Consider the following 22241-nt stretch of genomic DNA (forward strand, 5'->3'; position numbering starts at 1 on the left):
TGGACTTCGGAGACTTGAGGGGAAGAGTGCAAGGGGGGCAAAGAATAGAAGACTACAAATATAATGCAGTGTATACTGCTCAGATGACGGGTGCACCAAAATATCACAAATCACTACTAAAGAACTTACTCATGCAACCAAATATCACCTGTTCCCCAATAACTTATGAAAAACGAAAAGAGGCTGGGCACAGTGGCTCACACCTATAATCCCAGCACTTTGGGAGGCCAACGGGGGCAGATCATGAGGTCAGGAGTTCGAGACCAGCCTGGCCAATATGATAAAATCCCATCTCTACTAAAAATACAAAAATTAGTTTGGCATGGTGGCACCCACCTATAATCCCAGCTACTCTGGAGGCTGAGGCAGGAGAATCGCCTGAACCTGGGAGGTGGAGGTTGCAGTGAGCTGAGATCACACCACAACACTCCAGCCTGGGCAACAGAGCGAGACTCCATCTCAAAAAAGAAAAAAGAAACCAAAGAAACAAACAAAAAAAAAATCAGAAGGACTCAACAGAAGAAAGACCTAAGGGAAGAAGAAGGACAAAGAATCCAGATGCAGAAGTCTTACACATAAAGATGGGTCACTTCTTACATGGTGCTGGAAACAAAGGAGAAAAAGATGTCAATATGTTTTTATGTTTCTGGAAAACAGACAGCAAGGTCATTTATGGAAGAGCAGGAATAAGAAAGAGTCATTAAGAGGCTTGATATAGTTACAATGAAGAATGAGAGAAAAGAAACTGAAGAGAGTGCCGGGCGCGGTGGCTCAAGCCTGTAATCCCAGCACTGTGGGAGGCCGAGGCGGGTGGATCATGAGGTCAAGATATCGAGACCATCCTGGTCAATATGGTGAAACCCCGTCTTTACTAAAACTACAAAAAATTAGCTGGGCATGGTGGCGCGTGCCTGTAATCCCAGCTACTCAGGAGACTGAGGCAGGAGAATTGCCTGAACCCGGGAGGAGGCGGAGGTTGCGGTGAGCCGAGATCACACCACTGTACTCCAGCCTGAATGGCAGAGTGAGACTCCATCTCAAAAAAAAAAAAAAAAAAAAAAAACACTGGCATCACAGTGTGATTAGTTGTTTATTTCATTTCATTAAATGATTAACGAGGCTACATTGTTTCCCAAACCAGTGTCTAATTTGTGAGGGAAACAGCTGTGGAGAAGGAAGCTGGGTGACTCCTGCATCTGTGGTAGGGGAGGGAGTAAGGTCCCCTCCCTCCAGTCTACAGAGATCCTCTTTGGGAATTAGGAACAGTCCCATTTCCTCCTCCCACCCACTGAGCTCCTCAGCCCAGAGCCCTCCTCCCCAGAAATAAAACATCTGGCAACTGAGACCTGCAGAATGGGACCAAAAATCCATTCCTGGTGGTATTGAAAATGTATTAAACTTTCGGGGTTCCTCTAGCTGATTGATCTTTCTAATTATGTTTGCTTTAGGGGGATATTGAAATGCATTTGCATTCCCTGAGCTCACATGGCAGGAGATGGAGGTTGGAGGAAAGAGGGGACACAAACTCTCCACTCTCTACACTTTGGTGGTTGCAGGCTTGAACCTGCTATGCACTGAGAAGCCCAAAGTGGAAAAGAGAAGCCACTCAGCTAAAAACCACAAGTCGGTTTTTATGGCAGGTCCTGGTAGGGAAAGGGTCAGTCCTCAGAGACAGATGGAGATCCACCTCGCTGGGCCTGGAGCCCTGCCTTCTCCTGTACCTTTAGCCCAGGACTCGGGGTCCTTGAGTCAGTCCCTAACCAGGTCTCAGTCTGAAGGGGTGGTTACCCAAGAGCACTTAATTTCAAATGTCGTTGAAGTGTCCTAGACTTTCAGACTGGCTGATATGGACCAGTCACATAAGAGAGGTTGGGATAGTGGTATCTGATGAGCCAGGCAGTAGTGGGTAGGGATTTCCTGTTCTCTCAAGACTAGAACCTGGCATAAGGGAAAGGAGAAGCTTTTTTTTTTTTTTTTTAGCTCTTGGTATATGGTGTCATTCCTCTGCCTTCTGGCTTCCATTATTATTATTTTTTTTTTTTTTTTTAGAGACAGGATCTCACTCTGACACTCAGGCTAGAAGATAATGGCATGATCATAGCTCACTGCAGCCTCGAACTCCTGGCCTCAAGCCATCCTCCCAGCTTGGCCTCCCAAAGTGCTGGGATTATAGGTGTGAGCCACCACTGAGAAGCTATTTTAAATGGCACATCTCAAAGCCAAATCTCCCAGCCCTAATACCTCATCCAGATAACCATCTATCCAAAAAACAAATCTGATCACTTCACTCTCTGCCTGAAATTCCTGGTGGCTCCTCACATCCTCAGAATGAAACCCTGGTTCCTTTTCCCAGCCTTGTCTTCTACTCTCCCTGCCATGGGAGCCCCAACAGTGCCATGCTCGTTCTCATCCCCACGTGTTTACACATGCTGTACCCTCTGCCCAGAGTGCCTTTCCTACCCCTTCCCCACCTGGCAAACTCCTCTTCAACCCTCAGGCCCTGGCTCATAGGACTGGCTTCTCAGGCTGCAAAAGAGCTCCCATAGCACCCCATACATGTACAAATATCTCTCGGCCTCCATACCCAGAACTGTTAAACAAAATTTAAATTAAAAAAAAAATCCCTCAGCCACGGCACCTTCACACCTGAGATACTGCTCCTCCACACTGGGCTGGCCTCCAGAAGCTGAGAGACTGGTCCTTGCAATCTCCCAAGCCAGTGTGTGACACACACTTGGTGTTCAGTACATATTTGCTAAATGAAGGAGTGGGCTATAAATTTGGGTGGGATCCCACAGATAGTCCCATAAGATCAATGTTCTCTTCAGTGTCTGGAAGAACTGGCTGGGGCTGGGGCAGGGGGTGGAGCTGGGGGAGGGAAGGGCCAGGGATGGTTCCTGGGGGAGAATGTCACCGAAAAGAGGCCAGTGGGACCACAGCCAGGGAGGGAATACAGGACAATCTGAAACCAGACTCCGAGAAAACAGACCAGCACTGTCTTTCCTGACAACAGGCGCTCGGCAATCCCCTCCACCGTCTTTCCTTTAAGAGACAGGGTAAGGGTGACTCTAACTCACAGCTGATGCTCCCCTGAAAGTCATCAAGGAACTCAGCATGGAAGGAGAGAAAGGTCCCTGGCCCGAGCCCCTCAGGAGACCCCAGAATCAAACTACTGACCCCTTGGGGGACACTGCACACTGTACAGGGTTAGCTTCTGTGACGTGGAGCCTTTTGATGCCTCCCTACCCCTGCAATCCCCAGGGCACCAGCAAGCTCCAAGCCAGGGGTACTGATGGTGAGCAGGATCTGATGGTGAGTGTACTGATGGTGAGCTAGCTCCCACTAGCAGCAGGCCTGGCTGGGCTGAGAAATGCTGACTAATTGCATGTCAGCTGCTCTAAAACCCCCTAATGGCCTGAGAATTGCCCACTTCATTAACTGGGATGAACAGTCCCAGGGTGTCTCCTCCCAATTCTGGCTCCTAAAAGGACACTAATGATCCAAACTATGGCTTTGTCCTCTGCTCCACCTGTGGACATGGACAGGAAAGTTCCCCTGCTGAGGTCTAACTTTCCCTCCTACTGCTAGAGATTGGTAGATTGATTTTTTAAAAAGCAATGAAACTAAAGCCACAGCCGTTTTCCATGGACTTGGGCTTTATTGGGTGACTACTGGGGCAAGGGAGGTTCTAAGCCTTGTGGACTGATGGGGGGAGGGGTTTCTCCTTGCTTTTGAATTTAGTGCATGTTGCCTAGAGGTTAAGATGAGTGAGAACAGCTGCACAAGTGAGAAGAGAGGAAAAGAGAAGGTCACAGAATGGACATTTTCCTTGGATATGGAGAACCAGGATATGGAGGGTGGGGGTGGAGAGGGAGGGTACCCTTCACATAGGAGACTCCACTGAGGTCACTGTTTGATACCAGCTTCCCTAACCCCCACCTGCCCCATCCCAGTTCATGCCCCAGATGCCAGCCCTGTCAGCTCCCTCAACATCCACTGGAGAAGAGAAGGGAGGAGGATATGAGAAATGATGCCCTTCTGCCCTCCAGCTCCCCTGCCAGAAGAATTGCTTGCTCTGCCTGCCCAGACTTCCCAGACAGGCTCAGGAGGTCAGGAAGCCTGGGCGCAGGCAGGGAAACAATTGTGTCCCTCACCACCCGCTTCACACCCTGCCCCCTCCTAGCCCCTCACATGAGGTTGCAGCTCTTGGCTCGATCCTTATGTATCTCGCCCTCATTCCCTCGGTCTGGCCGTCCTGACAGCTGAGTGGATCGCTGCATTCCCCGGCGTGAGTCAGTTCGGCGCAGCTGCCTATGGCCACGGCCAAGGGAGGCCACGGTGGCCACATGGAAGACATCCCTGACGCTGCGCTCAGAGGACCGGGAGGAGCACTCCACGTAGGACACAGCCCCCACCTGCTTGGCCAGCACAGTGCCCTGGAAAAGGAGTGCATGGGAGAAAGTTATACGTCTTAGCCTGAAGTTTAGAAAGGGACATGGAGGCTGAGGGCTGGGGTTGAAGGTCACGGCTGGGGGCGGTCAAGGGATCAGGTCAGAGGTCACAGGCCAGGACAAGGGATGAGCCAGGTAGGGTGTTTTCAAATCAGAGACTGAAGGGGTAGAGGTGACAGGTCTAGGCTGTCAGAAGTCCGAGGTCAAGGGTCCCACCTGCTCATGTGTGACAGGGATAAGCCTCTGCTTGGACAGCTCCCTCAGTGTGGCCAGGTCAGTCCGCATATCCAGTTTACAGCCAACCAGCACAACCTTGGCATTGGGGCAAAACTCTTGAGTCTCTCCTTGCCACTATGTAGGGGAAGAAAAGAGAATTGTGGAGGGGTGGAGGGAGGCACAGGGTGAGCCCCTGCTCCATGCCAGCAGTGTGCCCTCTCTTCCTCACAGCGTGCAGAAACCATGTATCCCTCTGGACTCTCCACATGAGGAAGGAGGTGAGAATGCTAGGCTTGGGTTGAGAGCAGGATGGAGTGAGAGGGAAGCAGGGGGAGGAGAGGGCTGGTGTGGGCCTGCGGACTCTTCTCCCACAGTGGCTATGAAGGGTCTGCCAGCCTGGAACCTTCCCATTCCCACTCGCCTTTCCCATACTCTCTTTCCTGGGAACAAACTTATCCTCCCCTCCCCTCCCCTCCCCCACCTGGGAACTGGGGCTGCCCTAGCTGACTTCTGTCCATTCACCACCAGCTTTTCTCATGGAAATAGGGGCCTGGAGAGGAGGCCACAGGGCTTTGCTGAGCTCCAGGATCAGCATTCCCATCCCATCTCCTCCATCTGAGGCTCTCAACCCCAAGGAGTTGGGAAGAGCAGAGGAGGAATCCTGTGAGTACTTCTCCCTTCACTCCCCCACCTCCCTTAGCTCTGAGGACTTTCAGAAAGGGGGTGGCTGGGAGGGATGGGGGCTGGAGGAAGGGGTGGCAGGGATGAGAACTTCACCTGCTAACCAGCTGATGGCCATACCCCAGCCATCACTCCCTCCTCCTGGCCCACCGTGTGTCAGGACAATGGTGTCTGGTCCCCCTTGGTGTAGCTGCCCTATTTCCCCAGGCTCCCACCTTCTTGAGAACACTGTCCAGTGTTTCTGGTCGGCTAATGTCGAAGCAGATGAGCACAGCGTCAGAATCAGGATAGGCCAGAGGCCGGACGTTATCATAGTAAGAGGAACCTGAAGGAAGACAGAGCATGAGGGGCCTGAGTGGGTGGGAGGCCTGGAAGGGAATGGGAGACCTTAGAGAGCTTGGTCAAGGGATGCCGGGAGCAGAGAATGGAAAAGAGCAATCATTGATACTCATCATAGAGTCTGTGTTTCCCAAGCGAGGGAACAGGCAGAAGGGAGGTGAGATGGTGGGAAATGGCTCTCTGTTTCCCTAGGGGTTTAAAAAGCAATAATTTTAATCTTGACTGAGGTTTGGACCCCTTTGAGAAGCTCAGGAAATCTACATTCTCATGAAATGTTGCATGTGCTTTCTGGGCTTTGGCAACCTAATCCCTGAAGGGAACTCTTGTAAAAATAATAACCCTCCCTGGGCCAGGTGGAGAAAAAGCAGTGGCAGGGAGAATACTCCCATCCTCCTGGGACTTGACCTCAGATTTCTAGTTCAGTTGAGAGAAATAGTCCCAATGCCCGCCCTTCACTCAAGACATTCTAAATGTCTTCTCTTTTTTTTTTTTTTTTTTTTGAGACAGAGTCTCACTCTGTCACCCAGCCTGGAGTGCAGTGGCTGGATCTTGTCTCACTGCAGCCTCTGCCTCCCAGGTTCCAGTGATTCTCCTGCCTCAGCCTCCTGGGTAGCTGAGATTACAAGCGCACACCATACACCCGGCTAATTTTTGTGGGTTTCACCATGTTGGCCAGTCTCGAACTCCTGACCCCAGGTAATCTGCCCACCTTGGCCTCCCAAAGTGCTAGGATTACAGGTGTGAGCCACCGCTAAATGTCTTTTCTAAACCCAGACTTATCTCCTAAGAAACATGTTCCAAATTAAAAGCCATTCCTTCCCAACTTTCCCAGGTAGGCAGAACCCAGTTGAGGGGCCCAGATCCTAGGCTTTCTCATTCAGGACATGGTTTCTGTCAGGCTTTGCAAGTTCTGCCTCAGTTTCCCTGGCTTTAAGTAGAAAATTGACTTTTCCTTCCTGCTGGAATTAGATGGATGGGCTGGGCTGACCTGGAACCTAAGGATCTAGCCAAGGGAGGGGACAGAGTGGGCCACCTTGGAAGCCAGGGTGACCCCCAGGGACTTGGCTACCTGAAGTGTCCCACATGTTGAGCTCAATGCGGCGCTTGTCGATCTCAAAGCTCGCGGTGTAGTTCTCAAACACGGTGGGGACATAACTCTGCAGATATGGATGGATCCAGATGAGATCCTCTCTCCAAGTCCTCACCACAGACAAATGCCCTCCTCACTCCCACACCCGGTCCAGCCCTGCCCCTGTACACAAGTTGGTCTGGGATTGGGCAAAGGGGAGATCCCAGGAGTTCCTGCCCCCCCCACCCCCCGCAGAATCTCTGCTAAGCTCCCAGTCCTCCTCCTGGTCCTTTCTCGTACCTTCAGCCCCCTAGTTCTTCCCCTCTCCATTGCCCAGGACCTCCGACATTCCCCTTGCCCTCCCTCCCAGATGCTCTGGTTCTCCCAAACCCCAACCATCTCTCACCCTGCTCCCTAATTCCTCCCACCCCAATCCTCTGCAGTCCTTCCTGAGCCCCCAACGTCTCCCCCTCGTCCTCCGAGGCCCCCTCTCTTGTCCCTGGTTACCCGAGTACCCGTTCCCATCCGTCCCCAGGGCCCCTGTCACCCACCCCCAGCAGCCTTAGCGTCCCCCTCCGAAGACACCGGTCCCTCACCCCGGGATAGGCGTCCTTGGCGAACACCTGCAGCAGCGCCGTCTTGCCGCACTCCGCATCTCCGACCACCACGATCTTGCAGCGGCCGCTCTGCCCCTCCATGGTCCCGGCTACGCGCCGGTCCCCCACGCCACCCCCCTCCCGGGCCCCGCCGCCTCCTCTGCCGCCGCCTCCCCCGCCGCTGCAGCTGCAGCCGCTCGGGCAGCCGACACCGGCATCTCGCGGGCTCGCGCTGAGCCCCCGCCCCGGGACTGCGGCCCCCCCTCCGCCCCGCCCCCAGCCCGGCGGCCGCGCCCCCCCGGCCCCGCCTCCCACCCGCGCAGCCAGGGGGCGGGGCCCAGCAGATTTGGGCGGAGCCCCAGGAACAGAGGCCTCAGAGCCGGGGTCCAGCGCGCCAGCTTGCTCTGAGGGGCCCCTGCCGGTTTGGGATCTGCCGAACAGGGCTTATAGGACTTCCTTGGAGATAAGGGCAGGGTAGAGTTCAGGCGAAGTTCTTAGGGTTAGAATGTGAGCGGCACACGCGCGAAGCTGGGGCCTGCTGTGTACCCACGCGTGCACGCAGGTGTGCCCGTGCGGACAGCACAGCAACAGCCATCCACTCCCTGAACACGGAGGGAGAAAGATGCTAGGGGAAGAAGGGAGCCTTTTTCGTTTTCTCTCCCGCCTCCGCTCATGTCCCGGCAGGAGGTCTTGGGGAAATGGGAGGGTGAACCCCAGCACACCCACCGGACGGTGGTGACGTCATAGCTTTCCGTCCCCATGGCAACGGGCAGCCGGGTCTCGGGTTTCGTTGACTTAACCGCGGGCCCAGACCAGCAGAGAAGCATGGACTGAGTTCCTCCAGCCAAGCACTGGGTGCAAAGTTTTGGGGGCGCTGCGTCCTCTGGTGGATGCTTGGGGAGAAAGAGATGAGGAGGAAGAGAAATAACCGCCACGGTGACAGCCCTGCTCTGCTGGAGCCAGAGCTAAGCCCAAAGTCAGGCTGCATTCAGAGTCTAACAATAATCAAACCACTGATAACGCATTTGCATGGCATTTTTTACCTTTTATTTTATTTATTTGTTTATTTATTTTGAGACGAGTCTCGCTCTGTTGCCCAGGCTGGAGTGCAGGGGCGCAATCTCACTCAGTTCACTGCAACCTCCGACTGCCGAGTTCAAGCAATTCTCCTGCCTCAGCCTCCCGAGTAGCTGGGACTACAGACGCACGCCACCATGCTCTGCTAATTTTTGTAGGCTTTACCTTTTAAAACTGCTTTTGGCCCGGCGTGGTGGCTCACGCCTGTAATCCCAGCACTTTGGGAGGCCAAGGTGGGTGGATTACGAGGTCAGGAGTTTGAGACCAGCCTGGCCAATATGGTGAAAAATACAAAATTACAATACGGTGGAAAACACAAAAATTAGCTGGGCGTGGTGGCACGCGCCTGTAGTCCCAGCTACGTGAGGCTGAGGCAGAAGAATTGCTTGAACCTGGGAGGTGGAGGCTGCAGTGAGCCGAGATCGCATCACTGCACTCCAGCCTGGCACCTGGTGACAGAGCAAGACTCTGTCTCAAAAAAAAAAAAAAAAAGTGCTCTTTTGGCCGGATGTGGTGGCTCATGCCTGTAATCCCAGCACTTTGGGAGGCCGAGACAGGCAGAATACGAGGTCAGGAGTTCGAGACCAGCCTGGCCAATATAGTGAAACCTCGTCTCTACTAAAAATACAAAAATTAGCCGGGCATGGTGGCGCGTGCCTGTAGTCCCAGCTACTGGGGAGGCTGAGGCAATAACTAGAAGCCGAACGCGGTGGCTCACGCCTGTAATTTCAGCACTTTGGGAGGCATGCTTACGTGCAGGAGTTCAAGACCATACTGGGCAACGTAGTGAGACCTTGTCTCTAGAAAAAATAAATTAAGGGCCGGGCGCGGTGGCTCAAGCCTGTAATCCCAGCACTTTGGGAGGCCGAGGCGGGTGCATCACAAGGTCAAGAGATCGAGACCATCCTGGTCAACATGGTGAAACCCCGTCTCTACTAAAACTACAAAAAATTAGCTGGGCATGGTGGCACATGCCTGTAATCCCAGCTACTCAGGAGGCTGAGGCAGGAGAATTGCCTGAACCCAGGAGGCGGAGGTTGCGGTGAGCCGAGATGGCGCCATTGCGCTCCAGCCTGGGTAACAAGCGCGAAACTCCGTCTCAAAAAAAAAATAAAATAAATAAAATAAATTAAAAATTATCTGGGTTTGACCACTCTAGGCACACTGCCTATGGGGTAGCCCTGCTCTGCAAAGAGTAATAAAAAATAAAATTAGCTGGGCGTGGCGGCACACGCCTGTGGTCCCAGCTATTCAGGAGGCTGAGGTGGGAAGATTGCTTGAGCCCCGGGAGTTTCACGCTGCAGGGAGCCGTGATCGCACTACCTCGTCAGCCTGGGTGACAGAGTGAGACCCTGTATTAAAAAAAAAATAAAAAATAAAAACATAACCAGAGCACATAGCATCATTACTATTTTATAGAAGGGAAACTGAGGAACAGAACATTAACACCAAAGTCAGAAAGTTTTAAAGGCTTTGTCTCCATGCTCCTACTTTGCCTCTTCAAGATCAGAGTGAATGAAGTCTCATCCCTACCTGGGTTACATAAAGGTAGAGTCAAAGCCTGAGACACAATTTAATTGGGCTCCAGTCCACGGGTGGCTGACTCGCCAAATATGAAATCTCATGTAAGTTCAAGTTTTGGGACTGCCCCTTAACTTTTTTCTTGAGACAGAATCTCACTCTATCGCCCAGACTGGAGTGCAGTGGCGCAATCTCTGCTCACCGTAACCTCCGCCTCCCAGGCTCAAGCGATTCTCCTGCCTCAGCCTCCCGAGTATCTGGGATTACAGGCTCCTGCCACTACTGCCCGGCTAATTTTTGTATTTTTAGTAAAGACGGGAGTTTCACCATGCTGGCCAGGCTGGTCTTGAACTCCTGACCTCAAATGACCCACCGGCCTTAGCCTCCCAAAGTGCTGGGATTACAGGCGTGAGCCACCGTGCCCGGCCTATCCCTTAACATAGTTTTTAATTTGAATAAGGTTGAATATGAATAAATAAATCGCGGCCTGCTTGATCCCAGGACCACCGACGTTCCTTGTTCCCTTTTTCGTGCTCTCCCAGCTCGCGCCGCTGTAGCCCTGGCCCTTTAAGTCTGCGCGCGAGGCTCCGCCCCCTCCCGGCGCCCCCCCTCCAGCCCCGCCCCTCCCGCTGGAGCTCGCTGCCGCGGCTCTTCTCGACGCGCCCCGCCCTCCCCAGCTGTGTACTCTCCGTCCAGCTGTGCGCTGTCGTCGGGAGTCCCAGCCATGTCCGCCGAGAGAGAGGTAGCTGAGGCGGCCACCGTGGTGGCGGCGGCCGAGGCAGGGGCCGGGGAAGACGCCTCTTCGCCGCACCCGAAAGCCGAGGCAGCGAGCGACCCCCAGCAGCCCGCAGCCTCTGAAGGGGCCGCCGCCGCCGCCTCGCCGCCGCCGCTGCGCTGCCTGGTGCTCACTGGCTTTGGAGGCTACGACAAGGTGAAGCTGCAGAGCCGGCCGGCCGCGCCCCCGGCCCCCGGGCCTGGCCAGCTGACACTGCGCGTGCGGGCCTGCGGGCTCAACTTCGCAGACCTCATGGCCAGGCAGGGGCTGTACGACCGGCTCCCGCCGCTGCCCGTCACTCCGGGCATGGAAGGCGCGGGCGTCGTGATCGCCGTGGGCGAGGGAGTCAGCGACCGCAAGGTGAGCGGGCTGCGCAGGGCAGGGCTGCGGAGGCCAAGGGGCAGTGGGGCACCAGTGGGCGGGCGCTGGGGGTGTGGCAGGGCGGGAAGACTCGCGGTCCTGGGTGCACGAGCATGGAAAGCGTAGGAAAGGAACTTGTGTTTTGGGACTCCTGGAGAACCGCATTTATGTGAGGAGGGAAGACGGAATTATCGCCCCCTCCCCAACCATTTGTAGTTGTGGCCGCCGCCCATAAGCGGTGCTGGTGGGGGGGCGGGGAACAATAAGGCGCCATTGCGCATGCGCAGAACGACTCTACAGTCCCTACCATCCCCATTAAAACCACACCTGTACCCCTGCCCACCAAACACTCACCCCCTGGGTAATTGCAGTCTGTGACTGTGAGTGACGGTTAGTGCCACCTTTCCCCGAGGGAGCTTGAGGGGCTCTGCCTTCGGGGTTGGGCGGGGGCACCGCGGCCGTGCCAGAGCCCTGGTCACATGCAGCCCCGTGGTCTGTGGGGGTGTGAGGCGGCCCCTCCCAGAGCAAGGCCAAAGAGACGAGACACGCCCATCATGGAGGAGAGAGAGCCTTGCTCCCCCACCGCCACCAGCCTCACACCGCCGATCTGGTTTTGGGGTGGGCCAGGCGGGATTGGGCCACCCGATCTTTGTCTTGGGCTGAGTCTCTCGTGACTGCAGTATCTCCTCCTCCTGTGACTCAGCCATCGGGCCACGACTCGGGGCTGCCCTTGGGAACGCCCGGTGCAGGGAGTGGGACCCCCCTCTGCATTCCCCCTGCGGAGGACCCCCATTTCAGAAACCCCAGTGCCAAAGGTTTGGACTGGAACGGAGAGGTGTGGCTCCTTGAACAGGTTGGCCAAGTCTGCAGGCCTGTTTCTCCTCTTTTATCATTAATCTTGGCCACAACCCTGGACACCGGAGAACTCAAAATGTTCAGCTTTTTGAGAGACCTGGGATGAGGCCTCAGCATGCCATTTGTTGAGGGTTTTCTGTGTGTGTGTGTGTGGTGGAGGGGTGTGTGCGCGCTTTGAAACGGAGTTTTGCTCTTGTTGCCCACGCTGGAGTGCGATGGCATGATCTCGGCTCACCGCAACTTCCGACTCCCTGGTTCAAGTGATTCTCCTGCCTCAGCCTCCTGAGTAGCTGGGATTACAGGCATGAGCCATCATGCTGGGCTAATTTTGTATTTTTTAGTAGAGACGGGGTTTCTCCATGTTGGTCAGGCTGGTCTCAAATGCCCGACTTCAGGTGATCCACCTGCCTCGGCCTCCCAAAGTGCTGGAATTGATTACAGGCATGAGCACCTCGCCCAGCCAGGGGTTTCTTTTTAAAGCAGACCCTGCAAAGAGAGGCCTCTCAGATGCAGCCTCTTTGCAGACCTGCCAGCCCCAGATACCAGAGCCAGGTTTGTTGGATTCATCCTGTATGCAAACAGCTTCTTTTTTTTTTTTTGAGACGGAGTTTCACTCTTGTTGCCCACGCTCCAGCGCAATGACTCGATTTCCGCTTACCGCGCTCTCTGCCTCCTGGGTTCAAGCAATTCTCCTGCCTCAGCCTCCTGAGTAGCTTGGACTACAGGCATGTGCCACCATGCCCAGCTAATTTTTGTATTTTTAGTAGAGACGGGGTTTCATCATGTTGACCAGGATGGTCTTGATCTCTTGACCTCATGATCCACCCGCCTCGGCCTCCCAAGCAAACAGCTTCTTTTTTTTTTTTTTTTTTTTTGAGACGGAGTTTCGCTCTTGTTACCCAGGCTGGAGTGCAATGGCGCGATCTCGGCTCACCGCAACCTCCGCCTCCTGGGTTCAGGCAATTCTCCTGCCTCAGCCTCCTGAGTAGCTGGGATTACAGGCATGCGCCACCATGCCCAGCTGATTTTTTGTATTTTTAGTAGAGACGGGGTTTCACTATGTTGATCAGGTTGGTCTCGATCTCTTGACCTCATGATCCACCCGCCTCGGCCTCCCAAAGTGCTGGGATTACAGGCGTGAGCCACCACGCCTGGCCGCAAACAGCTTCTTAAAGGCTTCCCTGTGAATTCAGCTCTGGCCCCACCCTCAAACTGACTTCTAAATGATCCCACTCTTGAGAAGGTGCTAGGAGGAATGTTTTTTAGGGGTAGTTGTAGTTCATGTTACTGTTGAAGGCCACCCACCTCACCTCCCCTCCCCACACTTTCCGCCTGGTAAATACAGGATATCCTGTCCAGGGCAAGAATCTGATGTAAGAGCCTGGATTCTGCAGGGAGGGCCCTTCTCTCTCTCTCTCTCCCTCCTCCTCCCTTCTGGGCTGGGGAAGGTCATGGCCCTGATCTGGATAGGCTGAGGGTTAGCATGAGACAGGGTGAGACTTGTTCTGGGCCAAATCTGGGACTGGCCACGACCCCAAATGAGCAGTGCACTCCTCAAAGCTCTCCTGGTTGTTCTGTGTCTGCTAGTCCTGAGTCCCTGGGTGGAGGACTTCCATTGTTCTCATTCTACAGCCCTCATCTCAGACCAGAACTTGGAAGGAAAGACCCCAGCATCCCTCAGTTCTCCTCTTCAGTGGAGTGTGGGGGCTTGAGGACATAAAAAAGGGCTTATGTGGCCAGGCGCAGTGGCTCACACCTATAATCCCAGCACTTTGGGAGGCCGAGGCAGGTGGATCACGAGGTCAGAAGTTCAAGACCAGCCTGGCCAAGATGGTGAAACCCAGTCTCTACCAAAAAATACAAAAATTAGCCTGGCGCGGTGGCAGGCACCTGAAATCCCAGCTACTCAGGAGGCTGAGGGAAGAGAATCGCTTGAAACCAGGAGGCGGAGGTTGCAGTGAGCCAAGATCACACCACTGTACTCTAACCTGGGTGACAGAGCAAGACTCCAACTCAAAAAAACAAACAAAAATTGCTTTTGTGGGAGTCCCATTCCCCTTCCCCATGGACCCTAACTCTTGTTAATATACAGAATTGCCATCATTCCTCAAAGGGATCAAGACAGACCAGGATTGTCCCAGAACAGCACCCACACCTCCCTCTCCATGCTCTTCAGAGAGCGCAGAGAGGTCTTTTCTCCTGACACTCCCTCCTTTTCCCTTCCCTTCCCTTGACTTCACTTGCTAAGCTGGAGGGACAGGTTCTGTTATCTTTGCCCCCTTTCCCTCCTGCACAGTGGCTCTGGTGGGGGGGAAAGCCTTTTACTGCTGCACAGGCCTGTGTAGCCCTCGTCTGTCACCCCTCCTGCACCATCTCTGAGTGGACGTGTTTTCTGTGCTCCCAGTGCTGGCTCAAACACACTTCTCCCGAGGTGATCACACCCTGCTGTAAGTGCTCAGAGAACTTTATCTGCACTTTGGTAGCAGATGAAGCTCACCATACCAGCTGATCATAAAGTGCCGTCTTATTTTGGTTGTTTGTGTGACTTCCTTGCTATTATGTTATTGTTGTTATTATTATTATTGGCTAACATTGCTAAGTGCTTATGTGCCAGACGTTGTGCTGAAAATGGTTGTTGTTTTTTTTCCATTTGGTCCTGATAACTGTTCTAATTGACAGATAAGAAAACTGGAGCTCAGCTGGGCACGATGGCTCACGCCTGTAATCCCAGCACTTTGGGATGCCGAGGCGGGCAGATCATGGGGTCAAGAGATGGAGACCATCCTGGCCGACACGGTGAAACCCCATCTCTACTAAAAATACAAAAAAAATTAGCCGGGCATGGTGGTGCGTTCCTCTAGTCCCAGCTACTCGGGAGGAGAATTGCTTGGAACCAGAAAACGGAAGTTGCAGTGAGCCAGGATCGCGCCACTGCATTCTAGCCTGGCGATAGAGCCAGACTCTGTCTCAAAAACAAACAAACAAACAAACAAAAAACTGGAGCTCAAAAAGATTAAGTAATTTTTATTTGTTCAAAGTCACACAGTCAGTAAACAGTGGAGACCACTTTTGTAACCACAGCAGTTTGATCTCTTCCACAATACTTCATGCTGCCCTAACTGTAAGCTTCTTGCATTCGGGGATCTTACACAATAGTGACATGTAAGCTCTGTAAAAAGGTGATAAGGATAGTATCTACCTCAAAGAGCTGATGCACGGATTAATTGAGCGTTTTATATAAAGCACTTGAAATTGGGCTTGGCCCTCAATCAGCACTCAGTAAAGGTGAGTTGTTTGTTTCTTTTCTTTTTTTTTTAAATTCGGAGTCTTGCTCTGTCGCCCAGGCTTGAGTGCAGTGGCACGATCTCAGCTCACTGCAACCTCTGCCTCCGATTCTCCTGCCTCAGCCTCCTAGGATTACAGGTGTGTGCCACCATGCCTGGCTAATTTTTGTATTTTTAGTAGAGACGAGGTTTCAACATGTTGGTCAGGCTGGTCTCGAACTCCTAACCTCATGATTCACCCGCCTCACCCTCCCAAAGTGCTAGGATTACAGGTGTGAGCCACCATGCCCGGCCAAAGGTGAGTTGTTATTGTTGTTGGTGATGAGGTTATTATTATTATTATTACCGTGACTACTTTGCTGCTTCTGCCACTTCATCTGGAAGAAGGTGGCCTTGTACCTAGGGGAAAATCAGTAAATATCTTGGGAGTGAATGAATGAGTGACTGAACAATGCTCTTCTTCTCTTCTTCAAGGTAGGAGACCGGGTGATGGTGTTGAACCGATCAGGGATGTGGCAGGAGGAGGTGACTGTGCCCTCGCTCCATACCTTCCTGATGCCTGAGACCATGACCTTTGAGGAAGCCGCTGCCTTGCTCGTCAATTACATTACAGCCTATATGGTCCTCTTTGACTTTGGCAACCTACGGCCTGGCCACAGCGTCTTGGTACACATGGCTGCAGGTGACAGGGGGCCTCCCTTTATCACTCCTTACCCCACCCAGATTTCCTTCCAGGCCCCTTCCCTGCAGCCTGTCTGGATTGTTGTCATGGCAACACCAGGCTGCCTTGGCCTGTGGCGCCCAGAGGCCTCTGCAGTAGAGTTGCCGTGGTAACATTCAGGCACCAGGTTTAGTCTGGTGTGTTATCCTTAGCAACGTGCCCTCACCCCGCACCCCCACCTCTCTAGCCACCCTCTCCATCACTTCTCAGTCATGGAAATTGGACATGGACCCTAAAATGAGCCTAGGCAAAGCAAAGGTCACGGGCTGAGTCCTTGGGAGGCTACAGTGGAGTGGTTGGTGGCTAGGGCAACTCCATATCCCCTGCTTACGGGTGTCTTGCTGCAGGGGGTGTGGGTATGGCTGCCGTGCAGCTGTGCCGTACAGTGGAGAATGTGACAGTGTTCGGAACAGCCTCGGCCAGCAAGCACGAGGCACTGAAGGAGAATGGGGTCACACATCCCATCGACTATCACACGACTGACTACGTGGATGAGATCAAGAAGATTTCCCCTAAAGGTGGGGGGCAGAACATGGGAGGGGTTAGGGAGGGACAGGACAGGGAGGGGAGCTGCAGATCTGTGAATCCTAATGTTCTTGGGTTCCCCTTTTCTATGACAGGAGTGGACATCGTCATGGACCCTCTGGGTGGGTCAGATACTGCAAAGGGCTACAACCTCCTCAAACCCATGGGCAAAGTCATCACCTATGGTGAGTCAGTGGGTCATGGATGGAGACAACATGTTAGGGCAGGAGGGAGGGTCTAAAGAGTGGGACATAGGGGTCCAGGGCTTTGGACTGAAGGGGTAGGGACTCAGGTGCTTTGTAGACGATCAGGGTTAAGAATGATCCTGTATGTTGCATTGAGATTGCTGATTCCTGGGTGCCAGCTCTTTTCATTCTCTGTCACAACTTATCACGTGAGTCATAGTAAATTCTATATTCTTTGAGATGGAGTTTTTTTCTTGTTGTTTGGTTCACTGCAACCTCTGCCTCCTGCGTTCAAGTGATTCTCCTGTCTCAGCCTCCTGTGTAGCTGGGATTACAGGCATGTGCCACTACACCTGGCTAAGTTTTTGTTTTTTTTTTTTTTTTTTTTTTTTTTTTTTTTAGTAGAGATGGGGTTTCTCCATGTTGGTCAGGCTGGTCTTGAGCTCCCAACCTCAGGTGATCTGCCCACCTCGGCCTCCCAAAGTACTGGGATTACAGGTGTGAGCCACCGTGCCTGGCCTTACATTCTGTTTTTTGAGACAGAGTTTTGCTTTTGTCACCAAGTTAGAGTGCAATGGCATGATCTCAGCTCACTGCAACCTCCACCTCTTGGGTTCAAGTGATTCTCCTGCCTCACCCTCCCGAGTAGCTGGAATTACAGGTGTCCACCACCATGCCCAGCTAATTTATTTTTAGTAGAGGTGTGGTTTCGCCATTTTGGCCCGACTTGAACTTCTGACTTCAGGTGATCCAGCTGCCTCAGCCTCCCAAAGTGCTGGGATTACAGTCGTGAGCCACCGTGCCTGGCCCAATTCTGCATTCTTGTTTGGGGATTATTCTTGAACAACCAGCCTGCCTTCTTTCTGTCCTACCTCCCTGAGTTGTCTTAGGCAAGGTGCATTTTCATTTAAAAAAGTATTTCACACGACAAAATAAGCCAGGTATGGTGGCTTATGCCTGTAATCCCAGCACTTTGGGAGGTCAGGGCAGGTGGAGTGCTTGAGCCTAGGACTTTAAGACCAGCCTGGGCAACATGATGTAACCTCATATCTACAAAAAATATGAAAATTAGCCAGGCATGGTAGCACTGTACTGCCCGGGCAGCAAAGTGAGACCCTGACTCAAACAAACAAATACAAAAAGATTAGACCTTTTTTTTTTTGTTTTGTTTTGTTTTGTTTTTTGAGAGAGGGTTTCAGTCTGTCACCCATACTGGAGCACAGTGGTATAATCTCGGCTCACTGCAACAGCCACCTCCCTGGTTCAAGCAATTCTGCCTCAGCCTCCTGAGTAGCTGGGATTACAGGCGCCCATCTCCACGCCTGGCTAATTTTTTTTTTAAGGCCAAGTCTCACTCTGTCACCCAGGCTGGAGTGCAATGGCACAATCTCAGCTCACTGCATCCTCTATCTCCTGGGTTCAAGCAATTCTTCTGCCTCAGCCTCCCGAGTAGCTGGGACTACAGGCACGTGCCACCATGCCCGGCTAATTTTAGAATTTTTAGTGGAAACAAGGTTTCACCATGTTGGCCAGGCTGGTCTTGAACTCCTGACCGCAAGTGATTCTCTCGCCTCAGCCTCCCAAACTGCGGGGATTACAGGTGTGAGTCACAGTGCCTGGCCCCTAGATCAATCTTAGGTCAGCCAGGGTTGGTTTGGGCCTGGTAACCAGCAGTTTGAGAATTAGCCTATCATTCCCTGGCTCTGGTACGGAGAATCACAAGGGGATGACAGGGAACAGAGAGCACAGAGTCAGGCACACAGGGATGTGCCTGGCACCTCGGTTCACAGGCCATGTCACCTTGTCCCTCAGGAATGGCCAACCTGCTGACAGGCCCCAAACGGAACCTGATGGCCCTGGCCCGCACGTGGTGGAATCAGTTCAGCGTGACAGCTCTGCAGCTGCTGCAGGCCAACCGGGCTGTGTGTGGCTTCCACCTGGGCTACCTGGAGGGTGAGGTGGAGCTGGTCAGTGGTGTGGTGGCCCGCCTCCTGGCTCTGTACAACCAGGGCCACATCAAGCCCCGCATTGACTCAGTCTGGCCCTTCGAGAAGGTGACTTGTGAGGACTTTGCCGGGAGGGCTTGGGTAGGGCTCAAGAAGGCTGGGGTCCCAAGGGGCTGATGCTTGGGGAGGAGGAGGGCTGCCTGCATCGCACTGGCTCTTGTTGCCCAGGGGCTGGATAGCACTGGGAGCCACAGCTTGCCTTCCTCCCCAGGTGGCTGATGCCATGAAGCAGATGCAAGAGAAGAAGAATGTGGGCAAGGTCCTCCTGGTTCCAGGGCCAGAGAAGGAGAACTAGGAGGAGGGGCTATGAGACCCGTGAAGGGAGAAGTCGGGAAGCTGCATTCTGCTGACCACCAGACTTGCATTTCAGCCTCTCATAGTGCTCTGCCCTCCCTCCCCCGAAGGTCTCTGTGGTGATGACCGTGCTCCCCTGCCCCTCCCTGCTTCCTGACCTCTGAAGAGGTTGGGAAGTGACCATTTGGATGTCTGGGCCCTGCCAAGGGGACAGGGAGGGTCAGAGGGAGGCTGGCTGCTTCCTGCCCCCACCCTTTCCCCGGGCCTGCTGTGCTGCTTTTGTGCCAAGGTTCGCTAGTCCCCACTGTTATGTTCTGTGAGCTTCCACCTCTGCCTCGTCTTCCCTCCCACCCTGCCCCGCCGCCTCCCCAAAGAATAGAAATGTCAGCTCAGGATATGGGGCCAATCTCTGTGAGTCCAGCATGTACCTGTCTCTCCCTAGTGTCCCTTCAGCCTGGGCCAACCAGCGCCCACCTCTGGGCTTGACCAGTCCCCACCTTGTCCTCTGTTCTCAACTTCTTAAGCACAATTGGGCTTCTTCCATCTCCAGGTTTTCTGCCATTCTTAACCAAGGCTGCCTCTTACAACAGGGCAGGAATCTGACCTACTCCCCTAGGTCACAACTCTAGGAGGGATACAGAGCCCCCACCCTTCACTGAGTTCTCTGGATTTGTTCTCAGTGCCTTAGCAATGAAAACCTGTGCTTGTGTGTGTGTGGTGGGGCAGAAGGAGGACCCTTCTCCCACCTCCTTCTCCACCCCTGTTCTCCCCAGTGCCTTCCTTGTTCTGGTGGAGCTGGGGTTTCACTCTTCCCCAGTCCCACAACACTGCCAAAAATCTGTGTGCCATTGGGTGGGGGCAGCCCCGAGCCTCCTGGGGAGCAGGGCAAAAACAGGTGCCCTCATCGAGGTCTGTGCCATGTCCTGCCTGTGCGGTGGTTGAGGGGAAAGGCGGGGAAGCTTCCTCAGCCTTGCAGATACGTGTGGCATTTACCAGCCAGAGGTCTGAAAGGCAGTGCTGTCTGTTTCTTGTTCTGGGACCAAAGTAAAAATCCAAGCACATTCCCCTTGCAGTTAGGGGAGGCCCCACTGCCTTCTCAAAGCAGAGAGGCAGCTTATCAAACTCAGCCCAAAACTTTTGTTTACATGGGTGGGGAGATGGAGCAGGGGAGTACAAAGGGGGATGGTCAGGACCTGGGCCACTGTGACCAAAATGGGGACTTCCTGGGTAGGGAGGTCACTCCCTCTGCTCACTGAGCTAGGATTAGGGAGGGTTATCGCCCCAACCATTGCAATGGGAGGTGGGGGGACAGGCTCAGCCTCCTCATTGTCTAAATGAGGACTAAATGTGTGAAGTGCGATTTCTGCTTTTGTGTACCCCACCCCATTACCACAGCTGCCTTTGTGTTTGTGTCAATAAAAAGCCAAACCCTGGCTCCTGCTCTTTGCCTCTGAGAGTGGAGGGGAAGGTGAGCTCCTGGAAGGCCAGCTCTGCTGGCGGAAGATCTGGGCTTCTTCCCATCCCCCTGCCTCCTACCATTCCCAAACCAGGTTTCCTTTCATGAGTGAAATGAGGAAGAACGTCATGCCATGCTGGCTCTTTTTACTGTTCTTGGCAGTGTTTCACAATGTGGAATCCCTCCCCAATGTTGGTGAACGTAAAGACCTCCTACATGGGCACCCAAGTCCAGCCCGGCATGAGAACCTTGGGACGGGGCAGGGAGGATGAGAAGGGAGGCCCTAGCCTGACTCTGAAGTGAAGACTGCTAGGCCCTGCTGTCCTTGGGGTATGACTGTCAGGGCTTCTACCTCCCCGCCCCCCCGCGTGGGCTTCTGGAAGTGGATCTCCAGGACGTCATGCAGCTCCGGGCCATCCAGGACATCAGGAATGTTGAGAACCAGCACAGAGCGGGACACTGGCTGTGAGCTGATCTGGAAAAGTAGCCAAGAGATGACAAAGGCTCGTGGGAGTAAGGCGCAGGGGGAAGGGGGCAGGGCAGGCAGTGCCCCATGGGGGTATGGGGTCGGGAGGCCTGGAGAGGCTGGTGGTGGGTAGGTCAGTGGGGTTTGGGGTCTCTGATCCTTCATTGGGCAAGTTCCTGACAGGCAGACAGGTTACCCAGCCCAGCCCCTGTTCGCCACTTTCCTACTTACCTCAGCCTTCTGGATCTCCCCATTCATGCAGGGAGAGACTCTCAGAGGGACTTCCTGCCCACCCAGTGGCACTCTGAATTGGCCAATCTGGCACAGGCGCTGGGCCACTGTGGGGAACAAGGAGGGGTGGACCTTTAGCATCAAGTCCTCTCTGCTCCCTGAACCCTCATCTTCTGCACTCTGTACCCTCATCTCCCCTGTAGGAGGTCAGCATGACCCTCACCTCCATCCTTAGCAAAGTCCAGCATGACACTCCCTTGCAGCAGCTCCCGAACCTCCACGTCGCCACCCCCGTTCTTAGTCTTGCCAAAGAAGATCTCCAGCTTGTCCAACAGCTCCTCCTCACTCAGACTGAGGTTGGCAGGAAATCCACTGACCAACACCCTCTGGCTCCTCATCTGGCTGGACACCTAGCAGGAGACAGCAAGGGGTGGTCCCAGACACAGCACCACTTCCCCAGCCCCAGGTGCACGGCACCCTTTGCATGTCCCAGGATTCTGCCATTCTGTCACCTGGATGGTGGTGACCATGGGCAGCTCCAAGGGCTGGACCTGCACCCGCAGCCGGCACTCCTCCATGTCGATCGTGTGCTCCTTTTGTTGCAGCACCTGCTCAGCCACTGGGTGGTGGGGAAACAGGGTCAGTACTGGGAATCCTCCCCACCTGTCTCCTGACACTCCCCAAGAGCTCACCTTTGGGGTCATCGAAGGTGACCAGAGCAGAGCCTGCAGGCAGAGGGCAGTGGATCCTCAAATTGGAAACTAAAGACTTCTTAGGCATTTCCCCATCCTGCTGGGTGTGTCCTCGGAATACCAAGGGGATCTTCGGCACTGAAAATAAGACCTGGAAGTGGGGAGGGGAGTAGGAGTGTTTCTCATTCCCACCTAGGAGGAAGGCATCCCCAATTCCATTCCACTGATACTGACTGCTGGAGATAAATACATTTACTGAAAGAAAACCTGGATAAATGAGTGGTTGAGGCCCGGGCAGGGTGGCTTACCTCTGTAATCCCAGTACTTTGGGAGGCTGAGGTGGGAGGATCACCTGAGGTCAGAAGTTCAAGACCAGTCAGACCAATATGATGAAACCCCATCTCTACTAAAAACACAAAATTAGGCCGGGCACAGTGGCTC

At 53.7% G+C, this 22241-nt stretch overlaps 3 protein-coding genes across 9 annotated transcripts in view; 1 reads left to right on the forward strand and 2 right to left on the reverse strand.

Moving 5' to 3' along the window:
* Nucleotides 1–3636: 3636 nt before the first annotated feature.
* On the reverse strand, nt 3637–7588 carry RND2 (Rho family GTPase 2). Its single transcript, XM_017509340.1, has 5 exons — nt 7353–7588; nt 6757–6844; nt 5564–5673; nt 4668–4802; nt 3637–4436 (listed from the first exon to the last, which is right to left on the reverse strand). Exons 1-5 carry the CDS (start codon nt 7452–7454, stop codon nt 4188–4190), a joined length of 684 nt encoding a protein of 227 aa, XP_017364829.1. The 5' UTR covers nt 7455–7588; the 3' UTR covers nt 3637–4187.
* A 2991-nt stretch (nt 7589–10579) lies between these two features.
* On the forward strand, nt 10580–20389 carry VAT1 (vesicle amine transport 1). Of its 2 annotated transcripts, XM_017509341.2 has the most exons (6): nt 10584–11085; nt 15699–15906; nt 16293–16463; nt 16566–16655; nt 18468–18709; nt 18873–20389. In XM_017509341.2, the coding sequence occupies exons 1-6, from the start codon at nt 10675–10677 to the stop codon at nt 18954–18956; spliced, it is 1206 nt and encodes a 401-aa protein (XP_017364830.1). In that variant the 5' UTR covers nt 10584–10674; the 3' UTR covers nt 18957–20389. The 2 variants fall into 2 exon arrangements, with proteins under 2 accessions (XP_017364831.1, XP_017364830.1); XM_017509342.2 differs by lacking the exon at nt 16293–16463 and having other exon boundaries at nt 10580–11085.
* Nucleotides 15499–22241, reverse strand: part of IFI35 (interferon induced protein 35) — a 17459-nt gene continuing 10716 nt past the window's right edge. For 2 of the 6 annotated variants that reach the window (XM_017509344.2, XM_017509343.2), the window contains exons 3-7: nt 21801–21951; nt 21621–21727; nt 21332–21518; nt 21109–21215; nt 20538–20886 (exon numbers count right to left, since the gene is read on the reverse strand). In XM_017509344.2, coding sequence (XP_017364833.1) covers nt 20695–20886; nt 21109–21215; nt 21332–21518; nt 21621–21727; nt 21801–21951 — 744 coding nt within the window. In that variant the 3' untranslated portion in view covers nt 20538–20694. Of the gene's footprint in view, nt 15624–20525; nt 20887–21108; nt 21216–21331; nt 21519–21620; nt 21728–21800; nt 21952–22241 lie in introns of those variants that run through there. The other 4 variants (XM_037731645.1, XM_037731644.1, XM_037731646.1 and 1 more) reach the window with 3 other exon arrangements.

This window comes from Cebus imitator, unplaced genomic scaffold (genome assembly GCF_001604975.1).
Source record: "Cebus imitator isolate Cc_AM_T3 unplaced genomic scaffold, Cebus_imitator-1.0 Scaffold415, whole genome shotgun sequence".
Classification (NCBI taxonomy): domain Eukaryota; kingdom Metazoa; phylum Chordata; class Mammalia; order Primates; family Cebidae; genus Cebus; species Cebus imitator.